We start from the raw sequence: 22808 nt of genomic DNA, 5'->3' as shown, positions 1-22808 counted from the left end.
GCCGCGCTCTTCTCACACGTGCTGCATCGTAGCCCCATGTTACGCATCGGTAAATCAAGGCAGAGAGAAGTTCCACTGATTCGTGTTATCTCATGAGGTTTTTTTTTACAGGAATTGGGTCAGAACCCAGGAGTCCTGTGTCTCTGCTTGAGTGCCGGGTCTTTGAGGTGAAGCAGAGGAGACTGTGCTTATGCGAAAGAGTTTTGGGAAGTCAAGGGCAGCTGTTTTATCCTGATTCCTCCCTCAGGCCAGTAGCAGGGTGGTAGGAGTTCCAACACAGATGCTGTAGGACAAGATGGTGCTGAACGAAGGAATGATGGGTTTGTTGGACATAAGGGGACAGTGTTTCAGTACAGACCTGTGCCTGAAGGAGAGGATATGAAGTTTGCTAGCTAAAAGTTTGATGCACAGCTCAGTGAAGACTTCCAGGGGCTGCAGAATAGGTCCATAAATAGCTGCTCCTGGAAATCTGCTGAGCATATTGAGTGCTGGAGGCCAAGACGCTCCATGGACAGTCAGAGAGTGCATAGGCAGCCAGGGCAACCTGCTGCCGGCTTGGTAGAAGATAAGAACCGGAGACGTGGCAGCTCCCCAAATTAGTAGCTGCATTTTAAAAAAATAGGTGCAAAATGGTTTCGTTTGGTACTCTGACCTTCATGTCCCTGCTTCCCTCCTCCATTAAACCCACTGCTGTGGGCCCTAGAAACCCTAGTAGCTGGAAACCACTGATAGAAGCTTGACTTGCTTGTGAGACCACTGTGAATCCAGCAGCTACACCTTTTTATTTTATTTTTTTAAAGCACATTCTGAAAACAGATGGGGAACAGTTGCCAGTGTTGACCAAAGAGCTGTTTATTTCTCTGCAGAGCACGCACATCCATTTCTAAAAATACCTTCCTGAAGCACCATGTCATGTCCTAGCAGCTGCTGGCTGCCCCGCTACCTCTGCCTGCTCCCTCAGGAGCTTGTCTAATTGAATATGCTGCCTAATATGCTGCTAATTTGGCAGCTGTCAAAATGAATTATAATTTTTTTTTTTTTTAACAGTACCGTGGTGGGGGCGAGGAGAGTTGTTGCTCGGTGTGATTACACCAACTGCCTGTGCTTCTCTTCCCTGACCCAAGGGAGAGCCGGTGAAGGGCTTGAAGGAGACCCATCGGATCTTTTCCCGGTGTCACCCCACACATCTACGGTGTCACTTCAGCAACTCCAGCCCTGCAAACTGCTTTGGGTTCCCCGTCCATTTACTGATTACTTCAATCACCGGCTGCGTTTGGAGTCACAGACCTTCTCCCCATGGTCCGCAGGGCTGGAGCTCAAGCAAGCGCCCCTTAGTGCAGAGTCAGCCCTGCAGCCCTGGTGCTCAGCCCCTGGGGTGCTCAGCACTGCAGACCCTGCGTAAGCTCTGCACTCAATCTTGTTTCTTGGACATACCCTTTGGGTAACCCTCACAAAATATTTCAAGCTTCTGAGATATTTTTTTTCTGCCTCTTGTAAGGCAGAGGGAGAGGAATCCTTGTAGCTGAAGCTGAATTTAATTTTCCTGCAGGGAGGAGGAGGCGGTGCCTACATTTTTATCATTTGTGGTTTTTTTCCCTGCTCATATCTCAGAGCAAGTAGAAGCACGAAGGTGTAAATCAACGTCCATGACAAAGGCATGAAGGCTCCACAGTGAAAACCCCCCCCCCCCGCCATGCTGAGGGTCCTTCCAGAGAAGAGATCTTCTCTGGAGATCCACATCTCCATTCCACAGTGCTTTCCTGGCTGGTAACAGCACAGAGGCTCACAGCAGTTAGTGCCTGCATGGAGAGGAGATGGGGTGGCATTGTAAATCCTCCAGCAGAAGGATGGTTTCCCATATGTTGGAGAGTATGTGGGGTTCAAAAGGAGCCAGGAGTGGTATTCCTTGCACTAAGCCCGTGCTTTGGGGCTGCCATCAGTCAACTGTGGGGACTATGGAGGACCACGTTCCTCTCCTCTTATCTCACTTGACATTGCGTTGACTCAGAGCATTGCTCTCCACCTTCCCCCAAGGCAGGGCGTGATGCAGCGCTGCCCACCCTGCGTTTTGTGTGACTGCACCCAGCTGATAGGACTTCAGGCCATCTGAAACACAGCGTGTGTGACTGCACACCTCCATGACCAACCGCACTCGATGAGCTGCGGTGACTTCCAAGCTCTCAGAATGGAGATCTACCAACAAGCCAGCAGTCTCAGCTGATGGAAGGATGTTGGGGTATTTCTTCCTCTTCTCAAAGGTCGAAGCAGCCACCAGCACAGCAGGCATGATGCTCCAAGGACTGCTTCCTCCTCTCCTCTCTTGATGGAAGCCACAGCCATCTTCCCAGCAGAAACGATGTCACCTATCTCTTCCCTGGCCGGTACCCAGCACCTCCTACATGGGAAACTCGGCTGTGTGGCTCTAACGGATGCTCCTGCTTCGCCTCCTCCCTCTCGGGCTGGAGAGGGGTGAAGTAACTGTACTCACACCCTGCGCTGAGGTCTTTGGTCAATGCAGGGACAGTGCACCCATCTTCCAGCTGCTCAGGGAGAGAAGGGGTGCAAAGGGTGAAAGGCGGCTGGTTGTAATTGCATGGAAGTGGAAAAATACAATAAATACTAAAAATTTCAAGCAAATGGAGAGCTTTCAAAGAAGGAAGGGTGCCAGCAGAGACCTGTGAGCTTGGGCCATGCTGGAGGCAAAAAAAAAAAAAAAAAGGTTCTATATCCTCCGAGCTCTTCCCCTCCCAAATTTTCCTCGTCGGTAAATCTCAGCTTCTTGCCCTCTTGGGCTCCAACTGCTGATTTATGATTGTTATAATGAAAGATGCTGAACAGAAATGAACTGTGTGGCTCCAAGTGATTTACAGAGACATCTTTATCCCTCTCCTGCCTCTCTCATTTAATTTAGTGGCAGGAGCAAGTTTTTTTACACCTTGGAAGTGACAAAGATTTCATCGTGTTTCCCAAAGGAGTTCAAGGCTTTCCCTCTCGCTTTAATAAAAAAAAAACAGCCCTTGTTTCTCTCTGACCCACCACGGTGAGCCACGCTGCGACGTGCCGAGGAAAGATTGAAAGCATTAATAAACACCAGCCCAGATTTAATGAAAGGCAAAAGATTTTGAACAGAAATCTCCGAGCTGATGAAAGCGGAGCCCGGCCAACGAGCATTTATTAAACGAACGACTGCCAGAATCTGGAGAAAGTTGATTTGTTAAATTAGAAATATATATACGTGGTAACTGCTGCAGAATTAAGCATGCACATTAAAGCTCTGAGATGGAGAAGGTTTAAAGGTGTGTTAAACGTGAAATGATGGCCAGGATTTTAACGCCACGTCGCTGTTTTTGCAGTGATGGAGACGTCACCGGGGTCCGGAAAGAACCACCGTAATCACCTCATTTCTTGTATTTATTTTTTTTAAATCAGGTCCCATGTGGGAAGCTGGACCACTCAGCTCTGAGTTAATGGTGAAGCGCTGGTGCCTGGAGGGTTCATTTGCTATTTCGACCCCTCCTGGGATAACACCACAGCAAGCGGAGTGCCGCTCTGTGCTGCACGGACGAGATTCCCACAAACTGGGAGCCTAAAACAACCGTCGAGTCTCACTCAGGAACCTCAAAGCCTGATGGTTTCCTCACTGCCAGCTGCTTCAGGCTCAAACTGCTGCCCTGAGCCACCTCCCCCAAGCCCTGAGGGTGCTGCTGGAGACCTCAGCTGCCCAACTCACCCACCTCTGCAGCGAGTTAATGGATATAATTTATTATCAGTGCAATTAAAGAGGACCCTCCCCCAGGCCATCCTTCACTTCTCTTGCCTTCCTAAACCTCCCGCATCCGCCCAGATCTTGCTTCAATACCCCTTTAGTAGGAACCAGAGCAGAAAGGGCTGGACAAGGCGGGTGGTCCCAGCTTAGCGCTGCAGGGAGGGAGGGAAACAGCCACCCCGGTGAGTCTGTTGGCGCCGCAGGCCGGTGGCTCGGTATTGGTTTTGCTGCATTTGCATTGCGCATTCGCCGTCAGCTGTTACGAACCAGGAGGAAGAGGACAGGGACACGTGGGACTTCAGGAAAGCAGGTTCTCACCTTGTAGCAGCAGCTGAAGGATAATGCTGGGCTGGAGCACAGCATGCTTTCTGGGTAGGAGAACCTGGTTTGGATCACAGCATCATGGAACGGTTTGGGTTGGAAGGGACCTTAAAGCCCATCCAGTTCCAACCCCCTGCCATGGGCAGGGACACCCTCCACTAGCCCAGGTTGCCCAAAGCCCCATCCAACCTGGCCTTGAACACTGCCACGGAGCCAGGGGCAGCCACAGCTTCTCTGGGCAACCTGTGCCAGGGCCTCACCACCCTCACAGGGAAGAAGTTCTTCCTCACATCTCACCTCCATCTCCCCTCCTGCAGCTTCAGGCCATTCCCCCTTGTCCTGTCACTCCCTGCCCTTGTCACCAGCCCCTCTCCAGCTTTCCTGTAGCCCCTTCAGGGACTGGAAGGGGCTCTAAGGTCTCCCTGGAGCCTCCTCTTCTCCAGGCTGAACAATCCCAACTCTCTCAGCCTGTCTCCACAGCAGAGGTGCTCCAGCCCTGGGATCATCTCTGTGGCCTCCTCTGGACTCACTCCAACAGCTCCGTGTCCTTCTTGTCCTGGGGATCCCAGAGCTGGACACAGCACTGCAGGGGGGTCTCAGCAGAGGGGAGCAGAGGGGCAGAATCCCCTCCCTCGACCTGCTGGTCACACCTCTTTTGATGCAGCCCAGGACACAGTTGGCTTTCTGGGCTGCAAGCGCACATTGCTGGGTCATGTTGAGCTTCTCATCAATCAACACTCCCAAGTCCTTCTCCTCAGGCCTGCGCTCAGTCCATTCTCCACCCAGCCTATAGTCGTGCTTGGGATTGTGCCAGCCAACATGCACTTGGCCTTGTTGAACTCCATGCAGTTTGCATGGGCCCACCTCTCAAGCCTGTCCAGGTCCCTCTGGATGGCATTCCTTCCCTCCAGCACGTTGACCACACCACCCAGCTTGGTGTCGTCAGCAAACTTGCTGAGGGTGCACTCCATCCTGCTGTCCATGTTGCTGACAGAGATGTGAAACAGTGCCCGTCCCAGTACTGACCCCTAAGGAACGCTGCTCATAACTGGTCTCCACTTGGACATTGAGCCATTGACCACAACTCTTTGAGTGCAACCATCTAGACAATTCCTCATTCATCAAGTGGTCCATCTGTCAAATCCATGTCTCTCTTAGAGAAAAGGATGTCATGCAGGACAGAGTCAAATGCTTTGCACAAGTCCAGGTAGATGACATCTGTCACTCTTCCCTTATCCACCAACGCTGTAACCCCATCATAGAATGACACTACACTCGAGGACACATCTGGGGAGCAGTGGGTCCAGCCCTCTGGCTGCAGCAACCAGCGTGGTGGGTGAGGACTGGGGGTGCGGGACCACGCAGCGCTGCTAGGTGTTTGAGTGGAGGTGAGGAGGAACACGGTCGGCTCCTTCCCTCAAACCCCAGCAAGGCCGAGTCTGTCCTACCGCCTCTCGTATTAAAGGCAGGAGAAATTGCATGCTGATTTCAGAGCCCCATTAATTTTGCAATCGCCAGCAGCTCATTATCAGTAGGCAAAGCACGAAAGGAGAAACAAGAAGCCCAATGTACTTTGAAGAGGATATATATTTGTTTTTTTTAAAAAAACAACAAAAATACCACCCTAAACCCAACCAGCCAACCCAAACGCTCTGCAAATCCAGAACACTGATCAAAAAGTATTTTGGCTCACCCACTTTTCCAGCCTCTGCTAAAAAATATGTGCTATTATCTCTACAGCAAACATTAAAATCAAACAAATCAGTAGCCCCATTTTTGGGGGGGGAGCTCTGGATTCAAATACTTGTTTTGGCCAATGGGGCCCTTCTGCATGGACCTTTCCTCCATCTCACAACTGGGCAAGCTCACCCACTCTCCTACAGCAGGAAGGGAATCGCTGTAACAATTATAAATATTCAGAAACACACAGACCACACTGTAAAGTTAAAAAAAAAAATACCCCTGACAACAACAAATAACAACACATCATTGACACATGGTTCGAGTGAAGACCAAGTACAGCACACGTTAAAAAAAGAGAAACCCAAACATCCCCAAACCTACCAGCATCACACAGAAATTGGAGAGAACATGCAATTTCCTCGATACAGAGTGACCCAGCGAGTAGTCTATGTACAGTATGTTACACTCACTCAGGCACCTGCTCAGCTATTGCTTTGCTAAATCCCCAACCCAGGCAACAGCACCCACTGCCACCGAGCAGGAGTTACAGTTCCTGCCGCCCCACCACGAACGCAGTTTCTGCCTTTACGCTTTGACAAACCCCACCAGTTCCTCAGCGTCCCCGATGCTTTCGTGTTGAATTTGTGTCGCCTTCCCCTACCTCACTGCCTCCATGTAAACAGCCGTTAATATCAAGACAAGGGATAAAGGTTTTGCCTCTCTCTCAGTCCTTCCTGGAGCCTGCACAAACAGCAGGAAGTGAGAGCTGACCTGCACTAGGTGCTGGGGCTGCTGGTGGGAACCAGTCTCCCCATCTACAAAATCCTTGAAAACACCCCATGCCTGACAGCCAAAATACAACAGGTTTTTCAAGCTCAGGTAAAATCAAATCCAGAAGAGAAAAAACCTTCAGCATCTCGGGAAGGAGCGAGCTGTAGGTCCCATCAGCATTGGACTGGCTCTGGGATGGAGTTAACTTTTTCCATAGCAGCCCGTATGGTGCCAGGCTTCAGATTTGTGGCTAAACCGGTGTTGACAACACATCGGTGTTTCAGCACTTGCACGTCATCAAGGCTTTCCCTTTTTTCCCCACTTTGGCCCACCCCGGTCATTACACCACAAGCGGGCAAGAAGCTAGGAGGGGGAACAGCCAGGACAACTGATGCAGATAAAAACAAGCAATAAAAATGGAGAGGAAGGGTTTTTTGGGAAGGTGGCCGTTGCTTGGGGACTGGCCATAGGTCTAATGGTGGGAGGTGATGAGTGGTTGCCTTTGCATCACTTGTGGGGTTTCTTCCCCGCCCTTCCTCTTTCTTTTGCTTATTAAACCGTCTTTATTGGTACTTACAAGTTTCCTTGGTTTTGCCCTTCCTACTCCCCCAGTACCAGCTGTGTGGTGCTTCATGGCCGGCCAGGGTTCGCCCACCATGAGCACAGGTTTAACGCTGGAGGAGTTGTAAACACCAAGGCTGGAAGCCATCGGGACACTGGGTGAAGGAACAGGAATATAGTCCTTACTTGGCCAAGCTTGACGCGAATCAGGTCGACGTTGCTGGATGCCTTCATTATCGCGGCTGAGCAGGGACAGTATCATGATGATGAGACAAGGTCCTCCAGGAAAACTGAGGCAGCGCAAAGCAGTGCTCCTCACTGCTCCGAGACCAAGGCTGCACGCTAACCCCTGCTCTGCCCAACGCTGAGCGGCTCCTAGAAGAGCTGTGGTTGCTGCTCCTCACCTTGCTGGGAGACGCGCACTGCCTGCGTGGGGACACACACCCAAAGCTCCTGAAGGCCACCCCTGCCCCAGCTCAGGGGTGACACTGAGGGACACCGGCCTGGTGCCAGGCGGATGCTGCTATGATGCACAGAAATGCCACAAGCGAAGCTGATGCCCAAGGGGTGGGGGAGAGGAGAAGAGAAAGAAAGCAGAGAAAGAAAGCAGAGAAAGAAAGCAGAGAAAGAGAACTACAAAACCAGCGCCCCCAGCAGCAGAAATAAGCTCAGCTGTACTGGCCTTTCTTAAGTTTCTTGGCAGCATTTGAACCCTGAGGTTGGGCTGGACCCGGGGGGACCACAGGCACGTTGGGGGCTCAGCAGAGTTCGTTGCAGCTGGCTGCTGGAAATGAAGCCCACTGAACACACTTGTAACGAGGGAGAAAGCAGGAAGCAACTGAAAAGTGACCTGCGCTGAGGACCTAAGCAAAGCAGGAGGAACCCATGACACGCTCCGGCTGGTGAAGTACCAGGGCAACATCAGAGGCCTTGGCAAAGCCTCAGCATCGCTTCACCCTCTCCCCGAGAAGGCTGTGAAGGTGACACAGCGGCACTTTCTGTCCCCTTAGCATCACTCCTCTTTTGGTTTCCTCAGGCTCCCTAGGCCCTGCTACTAGTGACGGGGGCTCAGTGGCTTGGGAATCAGCCCCCTGAGCCATTCCCCAGTGGAGGATCTACTGGGCAGACTGGAAGGCTCAAGCTATAGGTGTATCCGCCACCTCCCAGTACAGGTGGTAGGATCAGGCAACAAGGGCTCAGATGAACAGCCAGGCTGGGCATTTCCAGTGTAACTAACAACCTGCTGCACAAACAGCAGTTCCCCGGGGCTCAGACATCCGCTTCGGCCACCTGGACATTAAAGGACGGCACCAAACAGGCTCAGGGTCCAGCTCATCAAAGCTAGGAGGAGTGGACAACAGCACCACAGCAAGGCTGGGCTCCTAACAGAGAACTGGGTCAGCTTTTACAGTACTTAAAAAGGGTTATTCAAATGAAAAAAAAACAGGGGGAGAGGTTGGAAGCAAAAAAGGGTTGCATAAAAAAAATGCAACCTTGCAAAAATAACCGTATCGTGTCTCCATGATCCATTTCAGGTAGGTTCCCAGCGGAGGCTCCATGTTTCCCAGGAGCTTGGCACAGCCAACATCTCCCCCGTGTTATAAAAACAACCCCCTTCCGGGGGATTCCCTGCTGCTTTGCTCTAAAAAACAATAAAAAGGTCCCTGCAGAGAGTCCCCAGCTGTTACTCCTCCTTCGGCCTCTTTCTCCAGCGAGCCAGGAAGGGCCCGAGGCTGTTCCACACCTCCGTGTACATAAGAGTCCCCACAAAGACGAAGATGGTGCCCAGCCAGTGCCAGGCGGTGAAGGGGTTGCGAAAGTAGAGGATGGAGAAGATGAGGCTGACAAACTTGCGCAGCGTCACCACCAGCGTGACGGTGAGGGAGGTGCACTCCGTGGTGAGGATGAAGACGCCGCGGATGCAGACGTATCTGGGAGGGCAGAGGTAAGGGGGCATCAGGGCTGAAGGCGGAGTGTCACCTGGGCAGGCCTTTGGGAATGAAAAGGACTGGGCAATGGAAAGCCCCAGTCTGGTCTTAGAGGGAATAAAATTCCCTTCTCCTCAGATCAGCATTTCTACAGCTATGAACAGCTTCACTACAAACCTCAGGCACACTAAGAACAGCGTGGCCAGCAGGTCGAGGGAGGTTCTCCTCCCCCTCTACTCTGCCCTGGTGAGGCCACATCTGGAGTTCTGTGTCCAGTTCTGGGCTCCCCAGTTCAAGAGACAGGGAACTACTGGAGAGAGTCCAGCCGAGGGCTATGAGGGTGATGAGGGGACTGGAGCATCTCTCGTGTGAGGAAAGGCTGAGAGAGCTGGGGCTGGTTAACCTGGAGGAGACTGAGAGGGGATCTGATCAATGCTTATCAATATCTAAAAGGTGGGTGTCAAGAGGATGGGGCCAGACTCCTTCCAGTGGTGCCCAGTGACAGGACAAGGGGCAACGTGCACAAATTAGAACACAGGAGGTTCCATCTCAACATGAGGAAAAACTTCTTCCCTCTGAGGGTGACCGAGCCCTGGGACAGGCTGCCCAGACAGGTTGTGGAGTCTCCTTCTCTGGAGAGATTCAAAACCCGCCTGGACGCAATCCTGTGCAACCTGCTCTGGGTGATCTCCAGAGGTCCCCTTCCAACCCCTACCAGTCTGTGAATCTGTGAAGCTAAAATCAGACTTCTCCGTTCATTCCCAGCAGAAGTCCCCTTTCCTCCCGAGGGGGCACAGGAAAGGCACATTAAACATGGGGGTTTCATGGAGGAGCGTGAGCAGCAATAGGGCACAGCAGCTCACTCAGCAGCAAGAGGAAAACGGTAAGAGGGCCTTGGGCTGAAGGGTCCCTTTTTTGAGAGCATCTCAGCTTCATCACTTTCAGACCTGTCCTCACTGCCTGGCAGAATCCACACACTGATATGGCACGCAAATGGCTCCTGATCTGTCTCTTCTACCTAGCAATGGCTAGCAGAACCACCATGGGTTTATACCAGCAGCCTGTCCCTGGGGAGATGGTGGCAGATTTCAGCCACCCTGGAAATAACATAAGCCCCAGGTTAAATTTCATTCTATATTTTCCAAGAGTTACATGAAAATCAGCTCCCAAACGCAGGGAAGACTCCAAGGACTTGGCACCCCCACCCCATTCCTCCTCTCCCACCCCGCTGCCACCTCCACAGTGTGTCTCAAGCTGAGCTTTGAAAGGATACTGAGTGACGACGTTCATGAGAAGGTAGAACCACATAATTGGCACAGTCAGCCCGATCACTGGGACCTGGAATGGCTCTGCAGGGAGAAAGGACACAGAATGGTCACTGCCCTGCTAGTGCTCAAAGAGATGCAAGGAGAGGTGTCTCCTGTCCTGAATTGACCATTGTCCAGGACGTGCTGCAGCTTCAGGAAGCTACTGCTGCATTAGGCAGTCTGAGGCGTAGGCACATTTTGATTTTGCTCCAGATGGAGGGTTATCTTGTTCTTACTGTGATAAATGACAAATACAAGAGAGTTTGCAGATGTTTCTCCTTGGACTTCCATAGGAAGAAAAGCAAGATGAAGGAAGAAGCAGGCAAAGGGAAAAGACATTAAAAGAAAAGATCTCTCTTGCTTTCTCACATCAGGGTTGCCCTATGGGGTTGCCCTACTGTTAAAATGAATCAACTGTGTGGCTCTGAAAGGCTGACAGCGCTAGCACAGGAAAGCAAAACAAAAGCCAACGGGTCCATGTTTACACCTGTGATTGAGGATTTGGTCCTGCTACTACCATTTTTGAACCATCACATTCCCTTCCTCAGGGGTCACCTATCTCACACTTTCCTTCAGAGGGTGTAGCACACTATAAATATTTTGCAATTGTATTAATGAACAGCACCAGCTTTCTACAGCATTTTCCAGAGGACAGAAAGGTATGAGAGAGAGGATCCATCTGTGCAACACTTACCAGACTGGCTGAAGAGGATTGCATGGTGGTAGATGTTTGGGGCAAGGAGGAGAAAGCCAGGAAGTGGTAACGCATGCTGGAGAGAAAAGTAAAGACACGATGTTAACGGATTATGTGAACCCACCCCACTTCTCATGCTGGGAAATCAGCCTCACACATCTGGATGACAGCACACTCTCGACTGCTCCAGCCTCACAGCGTGTGATCCTTTGGATCTGTGCTGAGTACAGGACAGGAGGGGAAGGGACTCTCTCAGCAGATCTATCTGCCCGGTAAAAGCAACAGAAAAGACATGGTGACCTACGTTGTAGAAAAGAGCCTCTTTGGAGTGCTTCCCAAACTGCTTGTACAGCGTCTCCTGGAAAATCCCCATCCTGGCAGACATGAGGAGGGCAAAGGTGAGTGCAGCAATACCTGGAAGAGAAGCACAGCCTTGCAAACTTGCTCAGGCACGGCACAGCTCAAGTCAACAAACTTGAAGACTCCCATAATTTGGCTTTCAGTGAAAAAAGCGTCAACATCTAGACTTGAGAAGAAAACCGATAATGGTCTTGGGACACAGGTATCTTATTACAAAGGCTGAGATGCCAAGAGACTTCTGAAAAGAACACCTCTTAAAAAGAGGCTCAGCCCTGGCAAGCAGAGTTGGTGGGTTACCAGGGATACAGTCATTTGCCACTACTGACAATACATCAATCCCAGGTTCCCCGAAAAGCCACCAACAGACCTACGTCAGAGGTATAAAAACAGACTCAAGTGCCAGACTTTAAAGACTCCTCCATGAAATACCGTGCTGAATGAACACTTGAACCAGGTACAGCCCCTCTCCCTCCCTGCAGCACATCTCACAGCATCAGATATATCAGGTAGGGCTGCTTTTGCAAAGAGAAATCAAGAAGATATCTGCAAACATGCATGACTGTAGTCTCATTCTGTCACTAAGCCACTACCTTGCAGAAACCCCTCAGGTGCTGTATTTCACTCGTTGGCCAAATGAAGAGTATCTCCTCACACAAAGCTGCTAATCAGTGCCACAAAACCCCACTCTTTGCAAATTAATATCCACCAGATGCTTGACACAACCTCAGCATGAGGACTCCCACCACAGTCTGCTTTGCACAACCCGCACGGCCAAGGACATCAGACAGCCAAGTGTTGCCAGCATCCCAGCAAGCTCAGCTGGAGATGTGGCACTCACATACCTAGCAGCCACCACAAGAAAACCTGGAGTCCATCCTCTTCATTTAAGCTGGAGTCAGATGCCTGGTGGAGGGAGACACAACACAGTCACCACGAGCTACCATGTCCCTGCAGCTCATTGGGACCTGCCTCTACCTCACTCTTGGTTTGTGTGTTGTGTTTCAAGCAAACCCATAAAGCAAAGACAGCTCAAGGTCTCACATTCTCCAGAGCTGCTTCCCTGGCTGAACAGAGGTGGTAGCAACTACAGCACACTTTGCTTTCCACTCTGCTTCGGGGAACGCACCAGATTCCAGCAAAAATTGTAAATGTCTGATCAAGAAGGTAGTTTTTCTGAAAGAAATGCCCTGACTTGGCCAGAGACCCAACTCTTTGACCACAAAAATAATCAGTGTCACTTAGAGAGCTCCCACAGCCAGCTCATCGGCAGGCTCCTCCATCCCCATCTCAGAGATGGGTGTGCAGGAAAGAACAAGGGCTCTGGCCAAGCTCCAGTCAGGTACTAAAACCAGGGCTCTGGCTTGCAGTCAAGACATTGAGGAAACCAGGACTGTAGATGCTGCTAGCCGAGGGTAAAACTCTACATAGTGCAACTTGGCTCAACTCTCTTTCACTGTGGTTTACGGCAAATTCGATTACTCACCTTTGCCACAAGTCTGTATACCATACCAAAACTCCATGCCTGCTGAGAGTTTAGCTGGATTAATACAAAGCAAGGCTGCACAGCACAGACCTTCCTTGGACACCCTGAGAGTATAAACAGCTATTAAATGATGGGGGACTTGGAGGTTTGACAGCCGTGTTTCATTCCCAATTTCTCAGAGCTGGATTAAGTGCAACCAATTTTCACTTGACCACTACTTTATGCCATTTTTCTGTCTTCAGTTGACAAGATCAGGCTGTGGGTGCTGACCCAGGAAAAGCCCAAAATGGTGTTACACAAGGATTTTCTTCTCTCCTTCCTGTTCTCCAAATATACACACTTTATTTCAAGGGTCACAAAAAGTCACATTGCATGACAAGAAGTCTGGAAGAATCTAGCCTGAAAGCCAACAATCTCTTCTGGGATAAAAAAATTGAAGATTTAAGATGGCTGAGTTTTGTTTAAGATTCACCTGCTCCTAACTGCAACACATTGCAGTAAGGGCAAGAGAAAACAGCTTCTAGCTGTTATCTCTGTGGCAAAAAAAATAATGGTATATTCTCAGCAAAAAGCAACCTGAACAACACAGGATAAAAAGCATTTGTAATGAAGTTAAACGACATGGATGTGTGCACATCCCTCCCCTCCAAACCACAGGAAAATGAGACCAGGAACAAGTTTTCGGGGAGCAGAACTAGAGCTAGGAGACATCTCGTCTCTCCATTAATAGTCAAGCAAAGGGAATTACTGATGAAGGCGCTGACAGCAGTTCCTCCTGTCAATAAGGTTCACAGCTATGACCTCAGGCCCTTTCCAATTCTTACCACTTGCTTTGCAGACATCAAAGTGCAGGTAAAGATCCCCAGGGACACCAGGGCTATGGACGTGTATTTAGATACGCTGTATCTGCATGGGGGAGAAGAGACATGTCAGTGACCCAGCCCAGCCTCATGTTGTTCATCTACCGCTCCCTCGCGTTGTATTTTGCTCCATCACACCAGTGTGAATTTGGGGGAAGGGGCACACCCCCGTTACCTAATGCTGGACATTGCTGGGAGGGAAGGCTGACTTACTCCAACTGCAACACAAAAGAAGCATTTGGACCAAGATCTCCTCGCCTGTGGCCAAGGATCCCTATCAGATCAAAGCCAGCACAGATCTCTGCATAGCGATGGAGCAGCCGGGGATGTGCCCACACTGGGCCAACAGACAGACCCCAAACAGCTGGAAGGACCCTCCTGTCCCGATGTCTTTGCCCTCTGTGGTGGGTGGATCCCAGCCAGCACCCACATAGCCGCTCGCTCATTTCCCCAACCTCATGGGCATGGGGGAGAGAACTGGAAAAGCAAGAGTGAGGAAGCTCACAGGTTGAGCTAAGAAGTTTAATAGATGAGGGGGAAAAAAACCAAGATACCAATAAAAACAATGCAAAAGCAATCACTCACCACCTCTCATAAGCATAGCCATCTTGGAAGCCCAACTACCCCCAACCCTCTTCTTTGTCTACTCTGGTTTCTACTGCAGCGCACAACATTATATTACATAAAATATCCCTTTGGCCATTTGGGGTCAGCTGTTCCGGCTGCATCCCCTCCCAACTTCTTGTCCACCCCCAGCCTACTCGCTGGGGAGGCAGGCAGGGTGGGAGAAAAAAGAAAGCCTTGACACCATGTAAACATTGTTCAGCAATAGCCAAAACATCAGTGTGCTATCAACACTGTTTTAGCCACAAATCCAAAACACACCACCATATGGGCTGCTATGAAGAAAGTTAACTCCATCGCAACCAGACCCTGTACACCCATCAGGAGCGGTACTGGCCTCACACAAGTAAGAGGAACAAAAAGAGCTAACACAGAGGGCTGCAGGCATGTGTAAGCTCTCTCTTCAGTCCATGCTTGCCTTAAATGAAGGAGCGAGGGGTGGTGGAAATGCAGAAGAGGGAACTATTCTACTCTCTAGTCCAGGCACACCGCTGTGCCCTAGTTTACCCATCAGTAAGCCAAAAATGTTTAACAGGAAAAGGGAGGGCACTAAACACCAGTCAGGATTAAGTCAGTGGCAAAGCATTCTCTGATGACATAAGAAAGAGGCTTGTGATTTACCTTTTCTTCAAAATTATGATACCTAGAGCCATGCTTGCTATGAGAGAGCCCTGGGAAAGAAGAGAGAGGAGGAGAAAAACAAAAGAGAAGGTCAGTATGACAACATTTCCTGGACTGGGAAGCCCGCCCCAGAGAAACACCGCAAACTCCGTATAACTAATACCAAAACACCAAGAGAAATGCCAGAACAGGGTCAGGGAGACTGACAGAGTGGGGACAGTCTCACTTCAGCTAGGAGGTGGAAAGAAGTTGAGCTGGGTAGCTCAGGAACAAGGATGCTAGGGCAAACAGGCTACTAGGATCTTGTGGCCAGTGGGCCTCCCTCTTTTTTGGCCTACTTATGACACTCAGTGTGTGCTACAGACCAGAACGTGGCCAAATTGCTGTTTTTAATTGGGAACAGGAGTATGGCTCCAGATTGACTGCAGGGCTGCAATACAAGAACCATCCCTCACAGTTAATGCAGGACAGGGCTCCTAGAGTGTCATCTGGTTTTCTTCTTTTCAACCTCTTCTGACTTCAGGTATCTCAACCCCATGATGTGTTGTGGGAGAACAACCCCCACCCAGCAGATCTGCCCAGCAGATTTTGTTATTCCCAACAGCTGGGGCTTCATTTTCTTTGGTTTTAACAGATGTTTTAGCCTGACACTCATCTACACTTAAGTGAAGATGCATTTTTAATAGCATTTTCCAAAGCAAAGGCCTACGCAGTAACAGTGCAGGTGGAACTAGGCCAAATCCATGCTCTCTGACCTGGGGTGTTTCACCAAGACACTTACACTAGGACATGAACCACTTGGCATAGCTGTGCAGTGGGAGGGAAAGCTGGGTCCCTTTAGCCAGCAATTCAGCCCATCCAGAGCTGACAGCCAGGATCTGGGCTTAGTTTTGTCATCGTTACTTCCCCATCACCTTTGGAAATATGAAGCCAGTTTGAGTCTCAGTTTCCTCATCTGTTCAGGGACATTAAGTTGACATTTAATTGTCAACACTGTGAAAGTGAGAACTGGAGCCGAGCCTTCAGAACAAGTTGCTCTCCCCACATTAGCTGAAGTTTACTATTTGCACGGGGTTTTGGTGGTGTCAGGGAGAAAGAGGGTGGCAGAACACATGAACCAGGACAGTGCTTGCAGACACGATGGGACAAGATGTCACACAAGGAGAAAAAGGATGGTATGCCAGTACTCACTGATCTGAAGATCATGTGCAGCGGCATGGCGATATTTAAGTTCAGGGCATAGTTATTCACCACACTGACAGTGAAGAACATGGCCACCATGATGAAATAGTACCTGAAACACAAAAATCCAGCTGATAGTTGTGCATGTACCTCGCTGTGATGCTGGGGGACACCTTGGGAACAGATTATGGGTTGCAAGGAAAGGTCTGGAGCTGAGCAGGAGCCCACCTAGCTCTTGAGTCTGTGACAAGGACTAACAAGGAGATCAATTCAGTTTGGATGCAGCAGGGAAGTCCTCAGAACAGGAAGCAGGCTGCAAGCTGACCTGCACTGGCTCAGCTTGTGCTAATCCCAGAAGCAAAGGGGAACAGAGGATAGCCCGGCTGGGATCTTTTAGCATGGACTTCCTTCAGACCCCTCTTTCCTAAGGTCTGTGGCTTAAAACAAGGCTTGATTTGAGGGGGATTAAATTTCTGCCAGCAGACATCACTACCCTGAGTGGAAGGAGAAACTACTCAAATACAGGCTGAACGCCTCCATTGTTCTACACCTAAGATAGAGAGCGTCCACAAATTGAAGCTCCTTCCTGCGATGCAGCCACGAGTGGCACTAAACTTGCCCTCAACCTTCTCTCTGTCCCAAGCACTCAGCACAGCACTCTGTTTTGCCATGGGCTAGGCAGTCTGCTAAGGAACCCCACCAAACCTCCTCACTTCAGCCACTGAGCGCCAGGGAGGAGAGCATGAACATGCCAGGCTATTGCCAGGACAAGATCAGCCCTGATGGAGAAATGCAAAAGTGAATTTAGCTGGCTTTCCAGTAAGCCTCTCCCTTCCACGCCCATTGCACCAGAGAGACAGCAAGCTCTTCAAACACAGCAAACTCTTTGTGCAAAACACTGCCCTGTTTCTTGGACAGGAAAATATCTGATGGCAATTTCCTATTAAGAATTCTCAATAAATGAGGAGTTCATATTTTATCAGGCATGACAGGTTCCCAATGAGGCTTTGCAAACACTGCAGAATGGACGGGATTTAGACAGGATAAACGGATAAGCCATTTTATTAAACACTTCTTGAGATAACAGATACCCAGTCAGTTTGTGCCTAGCAAAAGCGTGCAAATCAACTGTACCTTATTGGTATGGCCGGCCTCTTCCTCCCAAAGTTGGCTTCGAAGATAAAGCCTTCCACTGCAATAAATAGGAACTGGGAGAATGTCACTATGTTCCCACATCCTGGAAACTGCCTGCAGGCATGGAGAAGAAAAACAACCATAAGAGCAATGCTATGGAGAACAAAAACTGCATTGGGCTCCAATAAAAAGAGGCTAACAGCTCAGTCCCAGAGTGGGCATCAACCTGGAGGGGCTTTACTGCTTTATCTGTCCAGGTTCTCACATTGCCTTTCTTAAACACTTCCCTGCAGGTATTCATTCACCTGTACTTGTAGATACATGTGCAGCAATCCCTTCCTCAAACATTTCCAAAGTGGAAGTAAGCAGCCACTCCCGTCAGCACCAACATAACCGTACTGAGGCTGGATCTCCCTCCTTCTCATGGGGGAGTGGTTTTGATAGAGCTCTCTCCCTACCTACAAGCTGCTGTGTTTGTTAGAGGCCAGGTCAAACAATGAGTCCACCTAGGAGGAAGGCAGCAGGATTTCTGATAGCCCTTATTTCTGCTGCATGAGGGAAGGGCCGAGGTCAGGTCCACGTCTGCAGAGCAAGGCATAGTGTCCCTGGTTCTGCTTGTACTTCATCCCCAGAACACAAGCTCGGACCTGCTTTCAGTTTACCCAGCAAGCTCTAGCTCTCTGCCCTCCTGCGTTTGCTGGATACCAAAAAATTGGTTGTAGGTTTAAGAAGGAACCTACAACAGCTCATCACTGGAGCCCAAAAAGGTCGAGACATTAAATGCCACATGACAGTCTGGCAAGCCAGGGAGCTTGCTAACGTGACACGTTTTCACTGAAGTTTTCAAACTCCACAAGGTATCAAAAGCCACAAAACAGTGACCTCAAAAGAGATCCTCTTAACTGAGCATCTTTGTCCTCCCAGAGAGACCCAGGCACTGCAGTTATCACTACCTTTGTAGCAGAAATGACACCACCTTTGTGCAAATCAACCTCGTGTGTTTATTCTGAGGGAAGAGGAATCACAGGCAAAGGCAAGACAGCCCGTAACAGCTCGACTTTAAACATTCCCTGCACACTGCTCACCCATTCCTAGCAGATGTGCCTGCTGCAGACTCTGCCTCTGTCCTAAGAAGCTTACAGGGAGCAAGAGAGGATTTCCTGGGAGGCACAGTCAGCTGTGGGCTCAGAGGAGGCTGTGACACGTCAGATAATCAGAAAGCTCACTGTTATTTGCAGTGGGAGCCAGAGGAATTTGAGCAAGTACTTCCCCTTTCACTGGTGCAAAGTAGAAACCAAAGCCAAGGACTTGATGCAGAAGCTGCACGCCACTGAGTCCTGATCCCCACCCTGCCGCGCAAGCATGCAGCTTACTCACGCAACATGCCGTCACAAGTAGTTAGAGGCCGGGTCTAGACCCAGTTTTGCAGAATGCAAGCTGAGAGATGCAATGGAGAACAGGAATAACCAAGCTGTCTCCTGGATAACTGAGCTGAAGGTGTGGTCTCCTCAAAATCTCCTCTGTCACCCCCCAGACATCTCAGAAAAAGCAGCAGTGCTCTGGTTAATGCAGAGCTGGCATGTGGCTGCCACCAAACAGCGCCTGGCAAGGCCATCTTCTCTCTGCATTTTCCACAGGGCAGGCACTAGCCTGAGCCTCTCCCCTCTACCCACCTGCCAATTTTCACATTTTTCAGAGCTTAATTGTCCATGAGACTTCAATCCCTGCTGTGCAATGACATTAAAAGGTTCAAAAGTTCCTTGAGGGAAGACAAGAAATATTGGAGACAGATGCCAGGCTCCAGGATTGTAAACCTTATCTCTGTAGAACAGAAAGCAAGTGTAAACTTGGAATAAACCAAGACTGTTTCCATGCACTACACTTTGTTTCCTCCCAATTCACAGATCCTTGCATTCAGTCACTTGCTGTACATACAACCTCACATTATCAGTAAAGGGTTGACACAGGGTTATTTGTTGACTAATAATAAAAAGACAAACAAACAAACAAAAACAGGCTGTATCTGCCCATGTCTTTGACTCACAGCTCTAACACACTGATAGACCTAAAAGAAGTGACAAGAAGCCCGGATATATCAACCAAAGATCTGCTTTAGCTGTAGCCAAACTTCAAGAGAGTCCTCCAGAAGCAATGTAGAGACATTACGACGCAATTGTCACCCTGCCTCGTAGGACAGAATTGCCTGCTAGTGTCTCGCAGCCCTAGCAGGTGGTGGGATGAAACAGCCGGAGCAGGGCTCTCGGTCACACCACCGAAGCACAGATGGACCAACCCAATTTCTGCACATCAGTTTGAGGCACGCTGATGCAGAGTACTCTCATTCAGCCACAGTTCAACACAACCAAATCACTTGCCAAGGAAGTTTTCTGTCCATCTCTCTTAAGAAGACTCCACATATCATAGAGAATTCCTTCAAAGGCCCTGCAGAAGAACAACCCCCTCCATTTGCACCATAAAGAGAAGAAACCCCATTGAGATCTACCACGCAGAGCCTCAACCATTTTTACGGAGAAGGCACCTCACAAGGGCACAGCTTCAGAAGACGAAGAGCAGATCATGGGCTTTCCAACCAGGCCTTTATCACACACATCACACACAGAGCTTTGGCATCACAGCTCAAAGACAGACCCCTGGGACAGATAGTAAAGGACACTAGCAGAACAGGTTGGGTTGCTCCAGACAGTGGAAATGGGATGAATTGGATGGTTTCTTGCCCTGTCCAGGTCTCCTTCTGTTATTCAGACTGGGGTTTGTTTAACTTGTTCTTGAAAACCTCCAACAAGGAGTTTCACTGCTCGCTCTCTTACAAACCCACTTCACTATATTGAGAAGGAGCAAACCTGGTTTTTTGGCCTGGTTTACATCCCTCTCATAGCAATTTAAGCCCCTTATTTCTTGTTCTGCCTCCAGAGCCCAGCAGAAACCTTCATCTCCTTTTCTCTGCAGCCATTCTCCACAGATTTAAAGTCTTTTGTCTGTCCTCGAGCATCTCTAGACTAAACAGTTCTCATTCCTTCACTCTTTCCTCATAAATCCTGAGCAAATTTCTTCCAATCACCTTTGTTATTCCTCACTAGACTGTCAGTCTGGTCACTGCCTTTTCCTGTGATCCTGTTCCAGGACTTTGCTTGCTATGGGAAGATTCATCTTCAGGGGGGGGAACTTTTCCTTCCAGATAACACCAAGACCCAAAGAAGTAACCAGTGTTACACCAATTTAGGGACCAAAAGTGTATGGGGCAAGTGAGTGGCACAGGACTGTTATGAACACAGGAATTTCTAAAATGGATGAGAGGCAATGCTTAAGAGAAGCTTGTGTGTGAAAAGCAGCTTTTCCTAGATATCTGCAATTGGACTTCTGGGATTTGCTGCTCAAAATCCCTCCTGGGCTTTAGACAACCAATTCAGCCTTTGAGTAGGGCCAAATGGCTTGCTTTTGTTTTAAGGTCTGGCTGGAGGAGTACACAAGCCTAGCTCCAAGCAAATGCAAAAAGCCAGATCCAAAACTTTCTTCACCTCAGAGGGGCCCATTCCTCCTCCCTCACTGATGCTGCAGCACAAGCAGGCAGGAAAGGCAGAGCTTAGAGCAATCCCAGAGAGGAAAGACAACTCACCATACAAAGTCACTTCCTCCAGGAACTGCTTTTGGATTTCTCTAGTGATAGCTGAGTGCCTTTGCAACCTTGTGTTAAGGTATCTGCCTCCTGGCCTCCCACTTTGAAGCAATTATCCCCACTGCTGGCTTACAGAGTCAGGCGCTCGTTTGCACTCCCTTTTTCTCTAACAATCTGGGGTGATGATGGGTAGGGAGGAAGTAAGGACAGGTTTTAACTACTATTTTTGAAAGCCTGGGCATGATTGAAGTGGATATAGTACTGAATGGTCAGGGGATGCAGCTCCACACTGACTTATTATGATCGTAGACACAGAACCACTTCAATCATTAATTTTTCCAGTCAGGTCTAGCGCTTTTGCCTTCACAGCTTGCTGACCAGCCCTGAAAACAAATCCAACAGACCATCACCTTTTCCAAGCCATGCCAGCCTTCCTCCATCAAGGCGAGGAAGGTGATGCAGCCCTTGGACATACCCAAATGTCAGCCCTCCTCTTTGTAACCTGGCAATGCGCCTGTGCTCCCAAGTCCCACAAAGGACTCCTCGTCCTCATCACGTTGGCTTTGCAGCCGTGCGATGCCGCCGAAGATCACATTTCCAGATGGACAACGTTCCCTCGGCCCTGCCTGCTGTCCCAGGGGACCCCTAGCCAGCTCCTGCGCGTCTTCTCCTTGGGATTTCAGCTGTTACTTGTATGATGCGCTGGGATCAGAGAGCAGGGGCGGTGGGGATGCTTTAGGGCCAGACTGATGCCACAGTCCCTGTGTCAGCAGAGATGGGAGATCCCCGGTGCATGGGCAGAACACTGAAGTGGCCCATGACAGGACCAGACTGGGCCCAAGCTGAGAGGGACAGCCCCAAAAAACCCCACAAAACCCTTCAGACGGTGACACAACAAGGCCAGAGCCCCGCGATCCACACCCGGACTCCTCTTAGCACTTCGATGAGGAGCTCCAGGGCCTGGGGCTGCCCCCCAAGCTGGGGGGGGCGGGGCGGGGACCGGCCACCCCGCCGGGGCCGCTGACCTCCTCAGGGCCAGCCCCAGGCTCGGTGCCAGCCCCGGGTGCCCCCGGCAGCGCCACCACCCCCCCAAATCCTCTCACACCCCCCCCAATGTCCTGGAGACCCTCTGGGCACCGCTGTCTCTTCCTCCCCTCACAAGTCCAGAAGCCGGTGGGGGAGACCCGGCTCCCCCCCAGCCCCGGGGACCCTCACCCGACCCCCGATCCCATTCCTGCCCCTAACCCCTGCCCCTAACCCCTCCATCTGCCCCCAAAGCCTCTCCCCGGCCCCGCACCTGACCAGCAGCTCCAGGAACACCACGTTGCTGCAGCAGCCGCCGAACACCAACCCCACCGCCACGGCCGGGTGCATAGTGTCGCCCCAAACAGCGAGACGACGTCCCGGGCCACCACCGCATCCCGGTCCCGGGCCGCGGCCCCGCTCCCGGCTCCGGCCACGCCGCCCCCGCTTCCTCCCGGGCGCCGGTAGTTCGCTCCCCGCCCGCCGCCCATTCACTGGCACCGCCGCGCCACTAGGGCCGGGACTACAACTACCAGCGGCCCCCGCGACGCATCCAGCCTCCTCCCTCATGTGACACCTCCCCCGCGGGGCATGATGGGGGTTGTAGTTCCGCCGTGGGGGCGGGCGGTAATGGCGGCGCGGGGCCCGGGCGCTGAGGTGGCCTGAGGAGAAGGCGGAGCGCGGGGAGGACACAGCTCAAACGCTGCTTCCCTGCTGAGGAACAGCCGCTAATTGCAGCTTTGGGTTTAGATAATGAAATTATCGCGTTAATGTGAAATCGAGCTTGCCTCGTGGAGCCTCCTGGGAGGTCTTCCCATGCTCTTGGGGCCACAGGCAAGCCTCGCTGCAGCCCCTG

The 22808-nt window shown here is 50.6% G+C and overlaps 1 protein-coding gene across 2 annotated transcripts; it reads right to left on the bottom strand.

The window, feature by feature from the left end:
* Positions 1–3: 3 nt before the first annotated feature.
* On the bottom strand, positions 4–22391 carry SLC35B4 (solute carrier family 35 member B4). Of its 2 annotated transcripts, XR_008579814.1 has the most exons (11): positions 22227–22391; positions 17296–17409; positions 16171–16273; positions 14980–15029; positions 13699–13780; positions 12234–12294; positions 11336–11445; positions 11032–11107; positions 10304–10379; positions 7289–9033; positions 4–2540 (listed from the first exon to the last, which is right to left on the bottom strand). XR_008579814.1 is itself a non-coding variant. In XM_054846999.1 (10 exons), the coding sequence occupies exons 1-10, from the start codon at positions 22301–22303 to the stop codon at positions 8787–8789; spliced, it is 996 nt and encodes a 331-aa protein (XP_054702974.1). In that variant the 5' UTR covers positions 22304–22391; the 3' UTR covers positions 5658–8786. The 2 variants fall into 2 exon arrangements, 1 of the variants encoding a protein (XP_054702974.1); XM_054846999.1 differs by lacking the exon at positions 4–2540 and having other exon boundaries at positions 5658–9033.
* Between the last annotated feature and the right edge of the window lie 417 nt (positions 22392–22808).

This window comes from Grus americana, chromosome 1, assembly GCF_028858705.1.
Source record: "Grus americana isolate bGruAme1 chromosome 1, bGruAme1.mat, whole genome shotgun sequence".
Taxonomy (NCBI): domain Eukaryota; kingdom Metazoa; phylum Chordata; class Aves; order Gruiformes; family Gruidae; genus Grus; species Grus americana.
The sequence above is the reverse complement of the archived record's forward strand: the minus strand, read 5'-3'. Positions and strand labels throughout refer to the sequence as shown.